This window comes from Meles meles, chromosome 1, assembly GCF_922984935.1.
Source record: "Meles meles chromosome 1, mMelMel3.1 paternal haplotype, whole genome shotgun sequence".
NCBI classification, from domain to species: Eukaryota; Metazoa; Chordata; class Mammalia; order Carnivora; family Mustelidae; genus Meles; species Meles meles.
Window position 1 is genome coordinate 216015815 of NC_060066.1, and position 16292 is coordinate 216032106.

Sequence of the window (16292 nt, forward strand, 5' to 3'; positions counted from 1 at the left end):
CGAGGCCCAACGGAACCGCAGTCCGCATCTGGGAAGACCACCGAACAGCAGCAGAGGGCGTGCCCGGAAGAAGGGGCAGACCCCGATCCCGGGATTTCATGAACACCCACGTGCTCTTCCTCCCGCTCCTGGCGCAGCAGAGTCCCCAAACCCTCAGTTCCCTGAGCGCAGAAAAGGTATCTTTTGCTTCGTTCATGAGACAACTTTGGACACACCCCAGGCTACCTAAAGATGGGGGCCGCTTGCCTTGCCGGGGGATCAACCAGGCGACTGGAGGCTTGGAACCCAGCCTCACCCCGACCTCCGACCTCCAGTGGCCAACAACCTCATCAATCGTGCTCCTGTTATGACGTCTCCAAAGAAACCCCGAAGGGCGGGGTCTGGAGAGTGGGGCAGTGGACACGTGGTGCCCAGATGGACACGGGAGCTCCGCACCCTTCCCCCACCCCGACCGCAGGCAGCTTCCGAGTTAGAGCCTCTGATCATAAGCTAGTCATCGAGTAAGTAAAACGTTTCTCTGAGTTCTGTGAGCTGCTCGAGCAAATCAGTGAGCCCACGGAAAGGGGCCCCCGATTTACAGCTCACTGGTCAGAAGCGCAGGGGACACCGAGCCTGTAAGTGGCCTCTGAGGGTTCCAGTCTTGTGGCCTGAGCCCTCCCGCTGCGGGGGCCGGTGAGAGCTCCAGGCAGATGGGGTCAGAGTGGAGCGAAGCTGTGGAATAGTCGGTCAGTGTCCCCCAAGAACCGGAGAGCTGCTCGGTGATGTGGGGAAAGCACTCCAGACAAATGAAGGAAGGGTTTTATGCCAATAAAATTGGACAAAAACTGCGGCCCAAGAGCCAGGCCTGGAGCCGCTCCACCATCTGGGCATGGAGGGTGCGGGGGAGACGGAACCCACAGCAGCACGGAGCCACGGCTGGATCCCAAGAGGCTCTGCGACGGCAGCCCCCGGGAGAAGCACAGAGGCTGTGCCCCGGGCAGGACAGAACAGGGGCCTGGGCTGGTGCACGCCCTCTCTCTGCCCACCAACAGACCAACGTCACTGTCCTGCACAGCCCGTCCACCAAAGCCGCAGGGCGCCCGGCCCCCCGCGGGCCGTGCCCATGCGTGCCAGCACCCCGTAGCCTCATGAGCTACCGATCTCCCGGGGTGGGTGCACCTGTCGGCAGCGGGAGGCGGAAGACAGTTGTGGAGAATGTGAGCACGTGAACCTGGGGATGGGGGGGTCAGGTCACCGGCAAATGTACTGCGTGTCCGTCAGTGTGCGTCTCGTGTCGGCCACAAGCCCGCCCGCAATAGGACGAGGGGTGATTCCTCCACGCAGCAGCCGTGCGAGAGGAGGAAGGGGTCCCGCCCTCAGGGACCAGCCTTCCCACCGTTTCTCGAAGCCCACGAGCCTGGAGTCTCCGCGCAGCCACTGCGGGCCCGAGCCGCCCTGACTGACACGGAGGAGCCAACAAGGCGCCGTGGAAAAAAGCTTCCCGCATGCCAGGTGTTCACACACACTCTCTCAGCTCACCGTCTCGAAAAGGTGCGTCCACTATCCAGCTCGACCAAAGAGGGCTCTGAGGTCAGAGAGGCCCGCGACCCCTCCCGCCCCTGCAGCGCACAGCTGTGAGACGAGCACCACAACCCCGCAGCCTCCCAGCGGATTCGGCGCCGGCCCGCGTCTGCTGGCTCTCTGTCCGCCTAACCACGCGGAGGTTCCTTCTGCGCCGAATACTGGAGACTCCACGGGACTCCGCCCCGAAGCCCTCAGTGTGCGTCCCCGGAGATGTCCGCAGACAGGCCCTCACAGTGGGCAACAATTCCCAAACCTGTCCCCGTATTTAAGTTTCCATAATTGCCCTAGAAATGAGCTGATGAAGTTCCCAGAAGAAACTGCAGACACGAATGAGCCGTTTCATACACTCACCTCAGAACCCTCTTTAATGCTGTCATGTTTCCGGGTTGAAGAGATGTAAGCGACTAGTGAAGAGAAAGAAAACACCCGGACACCGCAGGCATGGTCAGGAGCGCGGCCCGCGACGCGGGGGCTCCCCACCGCCCCTCCCTCCCCCGCGGGCCCCTGTGGACACCCGGCCGGGGCAGCGGGGCGATCCCGGCGCAGTCACACCTACTCGCAGAGGCCGAAGGAAATGCAGCCTCCGGGTCCCACCCAGACCCCCCGACTCCACACCTCTGGGGGTGCAACTTGGGAACCAGCATTTGGGACGGGATTTCTCAGCGACTCATCTACGAGTAACTATCCGCCCGATTTCGGGGCCTTCCAGATGTTCTCGGGAGTGTGCCGGTGGGGGGAAGAGGCGGAGGAGGGATGATGGGGGGACGGTGGTGGTAGATACGGAAACGGCGGGCGGGCGGGCAGGGTAGGTGGGTGGGTGGTGGCGGTTGTTTATTAGACATCTCCTTTGTGTGAGGTCGTACTAAATGCTTTCTGTTCTGTGGCCTCATGTCATCCTTCCGGGGCTCTCGGGGCACAGAACGCACGTTCATGACGTGGGTTCTGGAGCTCTTAGTGCCTAGACTTCGGGAGCTCAGAGCTGGGCTATCAGTCCAACCAGTATCCAAAACCTTCCTCCAAATTAAAACGAGTAGCACAACATTAAAAAGAGTCTCTCCCCCACCACAAAACCCCCACAAAATCCCACAGAAACTCAAGAACCAACTTGACGGCAGGCTTCCCCATGGAGACCAGCCTCTGCGGCAGCCCACCCGCGGGGGCGCCTGGTTGCAGTCGCTGCCACAGCGAGTCTTTTCTAGAACTCCCGAAGTTAGCGCCGAGGAACACGCCCGCCTGTCCCCCATGGCAGCCACTTTCAGAGACGTGCGCTCAGGGAAGGCCACCCCACCTGCCACCTCTGCGCAGGGATGATGGAAGGCCCTAGAGACGCCCCCGCCCCCACAGTGAGGGGCCCGTGTTTGGCAATATTGACCCTGGGAGAGCATGGGGGAGCTAAGAGGGTTCGGGGTCAGGAGTTCCCGGTGGAGAGCCCGGGCTCCACCAGCAGCAAGAAAGCAGCCCCTACTTCCATCGGTGTCCTCGGAAGGGAGGTCCGCGTCGTCCTTGTCATCCACTGCAGGTTCTTGGGAAGGCATGACAGAATCCTGCAAGGGGGTGGGCGTTACAGAGCGACCAGGCAGGTGCTACGATGTAGCTCTGGAGACCCTGTGTCACCTTCTATCACCACCTCCCGAGACAGACACATTGTAGCCCACGTCCTCACACCAATTCCACCGAGGCACCCGCTGTCCTCACCACCCTGTCCTAAAACGGAGCTCTCCTGTGGTCCTACAGCGGGGGACGGCCCAGCCCCTCGGCTGCGATCTTCCCAGCAGGCGCTCTACAGAACGGGGCGCCCGCACTTCATGCTCGGACGGCTGCCCCGCCCCCGCCGCTGCGTCACAGAGTCCCGGGGGCTGATGTCACAGCCGAGGCAGCCTCATTGGCCGACACTAAGCTATGGGCAGTCCTCAGCCCCTGGCCGCTCACATCTTTGGGGCCGGCCTTACTTTTACTTCTTAGGCTAACGCGGACCTGTGGGGTCAAAGGGTACGTGCACCTTCTTGGTTTTCGGCAGCCACGTCTGAAAGGACGTTAGAAGACCGCGTGCCTTCGCCCCACACCGGTCTGTGGAGGGACCCCACGGCCCGGTGCTCAGCAACATTGGGGTCAGACATCAGAAACGAAGAGCACGTCGGAGGGCCAGCGAGCTCACAGGCCGGTGGTGAGGGACACACGGGGGCTGCGTCCTCTGGCAGGGCCCCCCGGGGCTTTCCTTCGCTCCAAGCCTGGGGTGCAGGCGAGCCGCCCCTCGCTCCCGTACCCTCACCCCAGTGCAGCCGAGGGCCCTGGAGGCCCCACGCGAGGCCCCCCCACCCCAAGAGTGCAGGGGCCCCACCCCATCTGGTGCCGGCCGGGGTCACGTCTCTGCCACCCACAGGCACGCCCTCCTTTCGTCTCTGTGGTGGCAGGTTCCCTTCCGGACCGCGGGAGCCCGAGGGTCCCCGAGGCCGCCCCCCCCCCGCAGGGCCCCGGGCTCGGGGCAGCCTCACTCACCATGCGCCTCCTGCAGGTCAGCGGGACGAGCACGTGACAGCGTTTATGCACCAGCAGCCGGCAGTGGACGCAGCGGTAGCCCTGCCGCGCGAGACCCCATATCCTCTCACTGCACTGGCCACAGTACGCTCTCTGCGGGCGAGAACAGCGGCCGTCAGGGCCGGGGTGGCCCCGGAAGCCAGAGACCCGGCTCAGCACCGGGCCACGTGGCGCTGTCCCTGCCCGGAGCCGGGACAAGACGCGGCCCAGTCAGCTGACCACCGGGACACCAGGCCCTGCCTGACCTCGGGAGCCCCCACTGCGGTCCACCCCAAGGCTGGGGGAGCTGAGGGCTCCAAGGAGGGGCCGGGGACCCCGCTCTGGCAGGGCTGATGAGACCCCTCCTTTGGGCAAGGACGCACCCCTGCTTGCGGGGGCAGGAGGGGGATCGCAGCTCCGGCCGGGCTGTGCGGGGGACGTCCAGATTCCCTCGGGTGACCATGGCAACAGCCTTCTGACGTGTCATTACTCTGAACTGCTAGGGGCAGTCTGTGATTATCTTGGGGTGTGTTTCTGGGTATTTTTAAAGATTTTTAAGTGATCCATCTTTGTTCTTCAAGGTTCTAAACGTCGGAAGCTAATGGTAACCAGGGCTTGTTCGGTGATGTTTTCCCGAAGTCTGACTGTTCCAAAGTGCAGGAGGATGAATGTGTTCAGAAACCGGGCCGCACGCGGCAGGTGGTGATGTGAGCGGTGCTGGGCCCCCGTGACCGTCTTTTTTCCAGCTGTAACTCATACGCAGGTTTAACAAATTTCATTCTTTTGAGAGAGCCTCTCATTACTCCTGAGGAGTGACAAAAACAACCACAATTGTACTGAGCGGAGTTCGTGTACGACGGCTGATGGAATCCTCTTGGCACGTGGGCGTGGGATGCGGTGGCGCGGACGGACCAGGTGTCTGGAGCTCACGGCCACGGGCACCAAGACGCCGCCTCCACGTCCGTGAAGCGCGAGCGGGAAACCAGGGCCTGAGGGGGCCGGTCCCCACACACAGAGCTTCAGCGACCAGCGCCTGGGGCAGTGCCCCGCACTCAGTGGTGCCCAATGCATGTCCGCTAAGGTCAAGGAAACACCCCCCATTACTTTCCACTTTGGAAACAGGACAGAAAAGCACGTATTCCAAGTCCTGCGTGTTGCGTGAAGCTGCCGAACGCCGACCCGGGGCCGTCGGGGAGCGGGCTGAAGGGCAGCGGACGGCGGCGAGGGCCGGACGGCGGGGCCAGCCGCGGGAGCGCTGCCAACGCCTGCAGCTCTGGCCACCCTCGTCTCGTCCCAGCGCGGCCCACGCTGCGCAACCGGCGAGCGCCTAAGCTCGGAGAAGAGCTTCCCGTTCTCCCCTGCGTGTCCTGCTGCGTCACGGCACGATCCGCCTCTCTGGTGGCACAGGCTGACGCGTTCAGCTTCCCAGGGTCACCGCTGCGCGACCAGCCTGCGACGCTGCTCCCGTGGGCCCCTGGGTGACCTCACAGCGTCACGGCCTCCTTCCCCAGCTCTCCCCGGCGGCCTGCTCTCCCCGGGCTCCGCACCAGGGGCGCGGAAGAGACGTGGGACCCGTGCGCCCGCGAGGCTGCACAGGCTCTTATCTCAGGCCCGTGTTCGAACCGTTAACACTTCAGGAAACGCGATGCTAAAAAATAGAATAAAACCTAAACCCAAAGCTTCGATACTCTGAAATTCCCTGATGAATAAATTAAGGGTTTTCAAGTGTTTTTACGCCTCACACGCTGCTGACTTGGTTCTTGGCTCGTGTTCTCCATCGCGCGTCCTCCTTTGCGGTCACACTGAGCTCTCTCCCGTGTGAGCCTGTGGTCAGGGCTGCCGCGGTTCCTGCTGCTGTGGCTCCTGCTGGAGGCCCTGTTCCCGCTGTGCTCTGTGCTTCCTGCCAGGTGAGCGCTCCTGTCCTACCGATTCACCTCTGGGGTCCCCTGAGGCCCCGCCGGCCCCCAAGGGGCCCTCCTAGGCTGGCCCGTTGGGCTGCGGGTCTGGGGTTCCAGGACAGGCACTGACCTCGCCCTCGTGCCCTCCCCACCCATGACACCAGCGTTGCCTCCTTCCCCAGGCTGGAGGTCTTCACGTCTTCACGTCTTCACGTCTTCTTCAGAAACTCACTGCATCTCTCCCTTTGATTCACCAGGGGAACTTTTTCTCACTGTTCTAGAAGAAAAGTCGTATCAAGGCCAGATAAAGATCCAGGCGGGACAACTCCCTTTCTGCCCTTGGGTCACCGAGGAAGAACATGAGAAGTGATCTCTTGTGGGCTGTCCCCCCTTAAGTCTCGCCGCGTCCTGCAGAACCAAGCGTGCAGCTCTTAAAACATCCTTTCAAGTGACCGGTGAAGGGGACACACACACCCCTGTGGTTCACATGGGGAACGGGGCAGACCCGGCCTCAAGGGTCCAGCCAAGACAGGGGACTCAGAACCAAGGGCAATCGGGGGGAACCATCGCAGTCGCCCCCTCGTTCTGCGAACAACTAAACAGTCTACGAGTCGAGGGTCTTCGAACTGGCTCCCTTCTTGGCCGCCCTGTGTCTGTAAAAACCCACGTCTGCTGCGGACAGCTGACCACCTGCAACGGTGGGAGGGAGGAGTAGGGACGCTCCTGTCAGTCCCGCTCCTCCGTGGGGAGGAGCCTGTTCTCACTGATTTGGGGGAGGGGGCAGCAGGAAGGGCAGGCGGGAAGGAGGGTGAGGGTCCGCATCCCGTAATCAGAGAAATGCTTTTCTCCTAAAATCTGTGGAGTGGGGGAAGCCAGGCCCTCTGTGCTGCCTGGGCCCCGCCTGTCTTGCTGGGTGGGTGGGCTTCACCTTGGACCAGTGAGTCAGTCGTAATGAAGGAAACAGCGTTTCACTGAAAGTCAACGTGCGGGGGCGGGGGGGCCACGGGCCTCCAAGAACCTTCTGTCTGACATCCCGAAGGGTGGCCAGTCCCATCTGGCTGAGACCCCTCAGAACCAGTGCCCAGATGGGCAGAAAGAGAAGCCACCCGGCCGCACAGCTGGCTGGTAAAACGCAGGGGGTTGGGATGTTTCCGTCTCTGCGCATGGTCGGCAGCCAGGGCTTGTCCTTCTGGTTGGCTCCCCACAGCATCTCCATCCACACCCCGTTGGTCCTCCCAGAGATGGGACATGACCCACGCTCCCCGCTCTGTCCCCACCCCCCAGCAGCACCTGGCACTCAGGGTCCTCTCATACGTTCTTGCTTGGGGACGCCGGACCTCCCCGGACCCCGTGTTCTCCTGCTACCCACCAAGGCTCCTTCTCACAGACATGCCCCCTGCTTTCTTGGTCCCTAACACTGTGTCCCTAGATCTCCCCTAGCTGACTCTCCTCTGGGCAGACAACAAGTCTGTGTTCAGTCTCTGCGCCCAGAGCACTGCGTCTGGTGGGGAGACAGCAGACACAGAGCTGTGAGGCACGCCCAGTGCACGTGGGAACGGGGGCCCCAGGGAAAGGGCTGCGGGGAGGACGGACTGACCCAAGATGGAGTCAGGTGCGGCATGAGCTCTGAGCGTGCGGAGGATGGCGGAGGGTGGGCGGGGCAGAGTCTCAGCACGTGCAAAGGCCCTCAGTTGCCCATGTGCTTGGCTACGGGAGTGGGCTGAATGGTGTCCCTCGAATTCATGTCCCCTTAGGACCCCCAAATGTGACCTCATTTGGAAAACATTTTCATAGATGTACCATTAAAATGAAGTCACGGTGGACTGGGCAGGCCCTAAGCATGCCTGTTGTCCTTGCAGAGAGCAGAGGCCACGAGAGGACAGAGCAGACGTGGGGCTGCAGCAGCAGGAAGGACCCTTCCTAGGGCCACTGAAGGAGCACAGCCCTGAGCACACCTCGGTTTTGGACCTCTGGCTCCAGAATGGGGAGAGAAGGAACTTCTGTCCCAGGCCTGTGGGGCTTTGCTCCGGCCGCCCTGGGACACGAAAGTCCTTGGCCAGTGTGGCCCCTGCAGGTACCTCCCCTTCCGCTGTGAAGTGGGACGATCCCAAAGCCACCTGAATTGCGTGACTTCTAGAGAACAGAAGAGCATCCTGAAGAGAAAGGATGGAAAGGACGGGCCAGGAGCCACGTGTGGGGCAGACGTGGGGCTGTCCGGGTCCCGGGGCTCACAGGAGACGCGCAACATGCGGGCCAGCATCATCGGTCAAATCTGCAGACCCACGTCCGACCACAAGCAAGCCAGGACCCTGAAGCTCCTGCGCCCCACGCAGGGGTGGCCTGACCCGGGCCAGCAGAGCGACACAGAGACACACCCCCACACTCGCCAGGGAGCCACCATGTGCAGAAAAGGCCCGGTGCTTCTGGAGCGGGCTGGTGTGGCACTGTCAGCAGCAAGGGTCCCCGCTTCTCTTCGCTGTGAGGGCAGTGCAGGCCGGGCGGGCGGTGACAGCCAGGAGCTGGGGGCCGCAGGGCGGCACTCACCCTGTTAAAGCGCTTGGCCTGGAAGAGATGGCCGTTGGCGCGGTACAGCTTCCTCCATCTTCTGGCTCCGCGGCGGTAGATGGATTCTGGGGGCACGAGAGAGAGGGGTAAGGAACAGTCCGGCAGCCTGCCAGCCCCACCCCACCCGAGGTGCCCGCGGGGACGGCAGTCCTGGAGGGGGGGACAGCAGCTGGGCGGCCCCCGTGAGGGTCCGGCTGGGACGTCATCGGAGGCCAACGCGCTTCCGAGCCCGCCTCCCTGTTTTCCTTTCCACCCTCCTTCCCTCCGGGCCCGGAAACCAGGCCTTTCCACACCGGGCTGCGAGCTTGTGCCTCACCATCCGCGGAGGGGCCGCAGCTGCCACGTGGAGTCCACGGTCAGCCTGACATGAGCCAGGCGTCCTGTGTCCCCGGACACGAGAGACCCCCGTCCGACAGCTCTGGGGGCAGAGGTGGGGCAGACACACCAAGCCCTTACGCTGCGTCGAGGGTTACCAAGCAGAAACGGCACTCAAGAACCCAAACCCGTAAGGACGCCGCTAACCAAAAAGCTGGAATTATGTGTTTAACTAGAACTGTCGGTTTCGTTCTTCCCCCAAAATGCTCGTAACTTTGCTCCTTCCAAACACTCTGAAGCAAACGCCGGTATGAACAAAATATCAGGACACAACGAGCGGCTCTGTGCTTTCATAAAGTGCCACAGTGAAAGCCACTTTGATGAGTCGTGGAAATGCCACGAATGTACACCAATGTCAGACTCACGAAATGTTTTTAAAACAAGCAAATTACCAGCTCTGGCCGGACCCTGCTGAAATCAGGTCGCGGCACCAGAGAGCCCACTTCCCTCCCTTTAAACGGGAGCCTGAGTGAGAAACAAAATGTCGGGATTCCTCTGCGGCAGGAGCCCCGGCAGTGGGCGGCCGGGGGGCTGGCAGAGGCCCACACACCGCCCAGGACTCCTCAGAGGTTTCCCGACAGACTCTTGGGCAGCGCCCGGACGAGAGCAGGGACACGGGGGAGGAGATGGCACCAGGCTTCCCCTCCTGCCGCCACCTGCAAGCGCACAGCTGGGCGCCACGGGACACAAGGACGACCCTCAGTCCGCTTGGCCCTCAGCTCTAAGGAGTCTCTGGTGATGCCCAGAGCCTTTGCCCAGATGACGGGGTGTGTCCTGCCATATCCAGCCCTTCCAGCCTACCTGGCTTGATTTGGGGGAAGGCTGCCGTGGCGGGGGGTCAGGTCCATGCTGATGTCCACAGGACTGACCGTCCCCATGTCCCCAGGCATGCCCCCGACCCTCCCTGCATGTGGCATTCACAACCCCCAGCCGTCCTGCAGAGAGAAGGCACTGAGTGACAGACACAGATGGAGGGACAGAGAGACACAGGGAGAGCTGAGCTGGCCCGCTGGGGACACCCTGGTGCCAACACGCTGGCTTTCTTGTGCCCAGCGCACACACCACATGGAAACCTACAAATACGCCCGACCAGAGCCTTCGAACCCGTTAGAGCCGCCCGAAGTAAGAAGCACAGAGATGCCCTAGCGGAGGCCAAGGGCACGAGGGGAGCACTGAGGGGACAAGGCCCAGGGCACTCGAGGGCGGCTCGCTGTCTGAGGAGGGGGAGGTGTCCTAGGAAGTGTTAGACCAGTGCCAGGCTCGGGACGGTGTGGCCTCTGGGGGGCGCCCGGGGCGGGCGGGCGCTGGTGAGGCTCGATCCCAGGGGCCGCCGGGCCACACGTGTCCGCGACCCCATGTTCTGCAGGTTTGCAAGTCACACGCCTCACAGGTGCCCTAGAGCCGCGCTAGACGGAAACAGGTGAAACCAAAAGCCGTGGGAGGGGCCGCAACAGTGTGGCCACAAGTGGTTTCAGATGTCTCCCTCCGACCCACCACTTGACCCTTTTTTGGGGGGAGGTTGAAGCAGGGGGACCCCCCCAGGAGCAGGTGCTGAATTTAATTTTAAATAAAGTGTATCAAATTTAAAAATGGAAACAAAGCTCTAAGTAGCCAAAGAAAGGCCCTGACCCCTGCTGCGGGTCCTGCCCGCGGGCGGCCCACGGGGCCACTGCTGGTTGCCAGGAGGTCCACGAAAGCACCCCCGAGGCCGGGTCCTGCCCGCCCATCTCCTGCCCCATCACCTTAGGCAGAAGCGTGACCTCCCTGCCGTCGGTGGAGTGTGGCTTCAAGGAAACGTGTGCGGGTGCCACTGGGCAAGGGGTCGAACGCGGGGGTTCATGCTGTGTCAGCAGGGCTGGGCCGCGGAGCCCAGACGCCCAGCCAAGTGCTGTTCTGGATGTTTCCGGGAGGGTGTTTCTTTTGCTTTGTTTTTATCTGTTTGTTAAGGAGTCTCCACGTCCAGGCAGAGCTCATTGCAAAGCCTGAACTCAACCCCAAGATCAAGACCTGAGATCAGGACTCAGATACTCAACCACCAGAGCCACTCAGGAGCCCCAGGGGCATCTCTGGAGGGGACTGACATTTAAACCAGTGCACTCGGAGTGAGGCCGACTGGCCTCCGTGACATAGGTGGGCCTCGTCCAATCAGCTGAAGGCCTGACTAGAGCGCATGACGGGCATCCCCGAGCAGGAGGGAACTCTGCCCGCGGCGGCCAGACTTTCCACTTGAACTGAAGCTCGGGCTCTTCTTGGGTCTGCAGACCGCCGACCCGTCCTCAGATTCTGGATCTGCCCATCTCCCTAACTGTAGGGCAGGTTCCTTACCCCAGAGCTCTTTCCTCTACACACACACCCTACTGGATCTTTCTCTGGACACCCCCAACTGACACGAGGTCTCTAAGACGGTGTTTACCTTTATCCCCACCCTATGCAGAGACAGGATGGCGTTTGCAGAGCCCCTGGCTTTGCAGACCCCGGGAAGGCACCACGGCCTTGGCATGGCCTCGGGCAAGGGCAGGGAGTGCCCCCCTCCCCGGGGTGTCTGATCCACGCCCAGGCCACTGCCTGGAAAGCAGCTGTCAGGTGAGTTACAGAGAACCACAAGGGACAGCGGGACAACCTTCATAATAAAAACATCTATGTATAATGCACGCACACGCAACGTGTTTCTTTCAGATTTATAGAAAGTTCAGAGACAGTACAGCGAGATCCCACGTAACCTGCCCACAGCTTCCCCTCCTGCAACACCTGACTTCAGCTGACGTATTCGTCAAGACGGAGATGAACACCACGGCTGTTCCCTAACCTCCAGCCGGAGCCGTCAGCCCCCATACACTTCACTGCTCAGGACACTTCCAGACTTTGGGAACACTGCGGCGAGGGCGCGGGAGCCCACAGCGTGCACGCCCCGTGTCCTCTCACGGGCGTGCGGCACCTTTGTTACGACTCGGGGAGCAACACTGACGTGTGGCCGCGACCAGGCACATACACTCCTCGGACTTCCTCCGCGTCTCCCCGCCGCCCTCGTTCAGACGCAGATGCCACCCAGAACCCCACACAGCCCCTCGCCCCGTTCACCTAGGCCCCTTTCTGTGGTGGCCGTGTCCCCACGTCCCTGGCTGGACGACCCTGGTGACGCTGAGGAGAGCGGGTCAGACGCTGGGTCAAGTGCCCCTCCTGGGGTCTGCCTGCTGTTTCTCTCAAGACCGGACTAGGATTACCACGTCCTAATTTTTTTTAAAGATTTTATTTATTTATTTGAGAGTGAGAGAGCACAAGCAGGGGGAGCAGCAGGCATGGGAAGAGGGAGAAGCAGGCTCCCTGCTGAGGGGCTCCTTCCCAGGACCCCAAGATCATGACCTGAGCCAAAGGCAGAAGCTTCACCGACTGAGCCCCCCAGGCGCCCCTCACCTCCTTAACTTCTGAATTAACTAAGCACCTTTCCTGAAAAACCCACATTCCCACCCTGGCAGCCATCAAACCCCCAAAACTTTCGAACGTCGACTGTTTACTAGAAGGTTCCCCGAGCGCAGGGCTGGATGCTGCGGGACGGGGCCTTCCTGAGCTCAGCGGGGGCTGTCCTCTGCCCTTGCAGGCTGGGGCCATCCGCCTTGCGGGCCACCACCTCCAACAACTGTCACGTTCGCAGATTCTGGTTTCTGCCTGGAAAGTCACAGCCCCTATTCCTGATATGAAGTGACAACCGCCGTGTAAACGGGGGAAAAAGAACACGTGTCCTCAGAGAACACGCGTGTGCGGCGGGGCGGTGCTCTGGGAATGGCGCTGGCTCGGCGTCCCCACTGCGAGCCCCTTCTTGCCCGCTGAGTCCAGCGCCTGCGGCAAAGGGTCCCTGCACAGGTCGGGTGGGCAGGAAAGGCCTCCATGGGGGTCAGGGCCTTGCCCGCGGCACAAGGCAGCTGCCCAGAGTCCCATCGGGCCTGAGGTTCAGCCTCGGCTGTGCGGTCAAGGCCGCTCTCTGAGGTCTGTGTGCCGCCAGGGGCCTTCCCGGGCGCCCACGCTCTGGCCTGGGAACCACGGCCAAGGCCGGGCAGCTCGTGGCGGCGCCCGGGGCGCGGGGGCTGCTCTCCCCCTCCCCCCGCATCAACTCCAACCCTTGGAAGAAGCTCTTCGCTTGTCTTTGAAATTCTATAATTAGGAGGCCGCAGGGAATTTTAACGAGCTCCGTTTCTATGGCAATGCCGCGTCTTGAGGCTCCGACAAGAAGAGCGCGTGCAGCGACAGTGTGAAGAAACCCCGCGGCCCGCAGACACGGGGACGAGCGCGGGCTGTGCCCGAGTTCCGGGGCAGGGCAGCGCAGCAGGCAAAACCTCTGCTGCTGTCCACGGGCCCCGGGCCGGGGTGAGCAGCACAGCCCCGCGCACGCCGCCAGGACGGCCGCAGAGCCCCGAGGCCGGGGGAGTGCTGCCCGGATGCCGCACACGCCGGGGCACACCGCTTGGGGACTGTCCCATGCCGCCCCCCCGGGGGGTGACCCGCTGAGTGACCCGGCCCCAAGCGGGGGGCAAGCAGCTGGTGAGGGGGCTTCGGGCCAAGGGGTGGGAAGTGGAGTGCGGCCGAGGGCAGCGGCCCAGGGCAGAGGGGGCGCAGCCGCCTACAGCTTCCTCCCCGCCGGCCGGACGGCGGCTCGGACTGGACTCTGCGCCCCCGAGGGCAGGGACCGCCGACTCTCTGAGCGGCTCTCCTCAGTACAAGGCTTGGCCTGGCTCATTCCGGTCAAGTATCTGACACGAAACAGTAAGACAAAGGACACATTGCCAGGGCTAGGACGGCTAAGACATTCCGGTCTCTCGGTCCTCCAGGACTGTGCAGAGACGTGTGTGTCGGGGGAGAAAGGCGGTGGCCGGTGCTCCTGCGGGGCCCAGCTCTGTGTCACATCGCCCGCCGGGGTTGGGGTTCAGAGAACACTTGCCCCAGGACCCCCTGCTCTCGCCAAATGCACATTCCACCCACAGGCTCCTAGGACATGCTGTCACTTGACCTTCTGGAACCAGTAGGCTGGGGTTTGGGGCAGGGTCCCAACCTCAGTCTGGCTGCCGGGGAGGGACCTGGTGCCGTGGGGAAGCCCGTGGACACCCTGGCTAGGAGGTTCCAGAGGACAATGGAGAGTGGACGAACATGCAGTCCCTGCAACTTAGGGGACCCAGCTGTGGCTCCCGTCCCAGGCCTGTAACGAGCCGGGCGCCACGGAGGAACGTCCCCGAACACAAGCCTGCCTCTCCAGACACGCTCTGTGGGGGCCTCCCTCGGGGCACACGGCCCATCTGCTGCGGCCACAGCGGTCTGCCGTGCCTGCCTGCACGGCTACCCAGCAGCGGCAAGGTAGCCCAGGCTCCGGGCTAAATCGGGGGCTGACCTGCGGGCACACTGTGGATTAGAGCTGGGACCGCGGAGGCCACGCAATGCTGAGCCTCTCCACCGAGGGAACGGGACAGCACTCGGCCCCCATCTCTCCGGGCCCAGCGTGCGGCTACCCTGCCATGCGTCTCCTAGCGTGATGCCCACGTGCCAGCGGTGGGGACATGGTCCGCGAGGCTCTGCATCCCCTTCAGGAGCTTCCTGTTGGCCCCTCCCCCAGCAGCCAGGGTGGGCATGGGGCACACGCTCTGCGAGGCCGCAACAGCAGAGCAGAGGGAGCCAGGATGCCACGGGGTGGGGGGGGCTGACACGCCGTGGAGGACGTGGTCAGTGGTTGGGGAAGGGGACGGGATGCCACTTCTCCCTCGAGAGGAAAAGGCCCCATGGAGGACAGACAGGCGCGGACGTGTCCGTGCAAACACAGGTCCCCTGCTTTGGAAGCCGATGTCTGATTCCCGCGTGCTAAGAAACCTGGTGCGGAGAGCAGGCGTGTGCCAGCACGTGCCTGGGGATCGGGCTGCTGCTCCTTTAAAACGAGAGCTGCTCACCTGCAGAGAGCACCCCACGGGAGCCGGGGCTGGGAGGGGCTGGCGGCGCTGTGCACGCAGAACCCACCGCAGCAGTCACCCAGCACCACGGCGCTGCCTGCCCAGGGAGAGGGTCGCGGCCCTCCCAGGGGCTCCTCAGAGCCGCCCTCCCTCACCAAATGCTGTCGGCATCCCTTAAGAACACCCGCCCTAAGAGGCTAGTTTTAAGGGGGAGGGATTTAACAGTTCAACTTTTTCTTTTCTTTTTTTTTTTTTTTAAGCTTTTATTTATTTATTTGTCAGAGAGAGAGAGCACAAGAACGGAGAGCGGCAGGCAGAGGGAGAAGCAGGCTCCCACGGAGCAGGGAGCCCGACGTGGGGCTCCTCCTGGGACCCTGGGATCGTGACCTGAGCCGAAGGCAGAGGCTTCCCCGACTGAGCCCCCCAGCGACCCCAACAGTCCAAACTTCTAATCATTTTATCACCGATACCTTAACTTTTCATGGTCCAAATCAAGTTTTAGTGAAACGGCTGACCAATATTTCACAAAGCTTCTGTGGAAAAATGGGCACCAACTTCCGAGTAACCTACTATAAATAAATTCACACCGAACGCGACTCCTTTCTGCGGGGAGGATTTCCTCCAAGGACTCACTTAGAAGGCAAAGTGCTTGTTGCCGCTCAGCGCCCGCGCTGCAGCAGGACCCGGGCCTCTCCCACGACCATGACCGGCACCTGGGCAGGGAGCGCAGAGCCTCGCCGACAAGGGCACCAGAACCACCTGGCGCCCCGGGAAGCGGCAGCTTGGACGGGGAGCTGGGCCCTGAAGACGTGGGCTGGCACCAGGAGCCGAGGGGCCTCAATCTAATTCCGTCTCCAAGAACGAACCGCAACAGCAGGAAAGCAGCAAGCAAACGTGTGAGCGGAGCCGACAGACGCGGGAGGGGAGGGATGTCACCAGGCCCACCTTGTGTCCTCGGGCTGTGCTGTGAGTTCTGGGGCAGGGGTTGCAAACAGAGAGCACGACCCGCAGGCGGCTCATGGGCACCTGTCTGGAGACAGAAACCGGGGCCCAGGATACCCAAGACAACCCAGGCCTGAGGAGGTCTCAGTCTGCCTGGACGCCGTGACAAGCCGGACAACAGCAGGGACTGGGGACACGAGCTCTCACCGTCTGGAGGCTGGGGCCGGAGGTCAGAACGCCTGCCGGGGCCGGTCCTGCCAAGAGGGCTCTTCCTGGCGTGAAGGTGGCCTCCTCACTCTGTGTCCCCGGGGCCGAGACCGCCCACTGGCCCTTATAAGGGCAGTGATCCCATCTGAGGGCCCGCCCTCTGACCTCAACCAGCCCCTCCCCAAGGCCGCATTCCAAACACTGTCCCATCTGGAGTTAGTTCTGGTTCTGAGGGACAACATTCAGTCCGTAACACTCTGCCCCCAGCCGCCTCCCCCAAATTCAAGTCCTTCTCACACGCAAA

General features: G+C 62.4%; 1 protein-coding gene across 2 annotated transcripts in view; it reads right to left on the reverse strand.

Annotated features, from left to right (window-relative positions):
• The window catches only part of PRKCZ (protein kinase C zeta), a 91450-nt gene that overhangs the window by 21591 nt on the left and 53567 nt on the right, over window positions 1-16292 (reverse strand). For both annotated transcript variants that reach the window (XM_046021013.1, XM_046021023.1), the window contains 4 exons: window positions 8520-8605; window positions 4060-4191; window positions 3029-3107; window positions 1915-1967 (listed from right to left, as the gene is read on the reverse strand). In XM_046021013.1, coding sequence (XP_045876969.1) covers window positions 1915-1967; window positions 3029-3107; window positions 4060-4191; window positions 8520-8605 — 350 coding nt within the window. The remainder of the gene's footprint in view (window positions 1-1914; window positions 1968-3028; window positions 3108-4059; window positions 4192-8519; window positions 8606-16292) is intronic.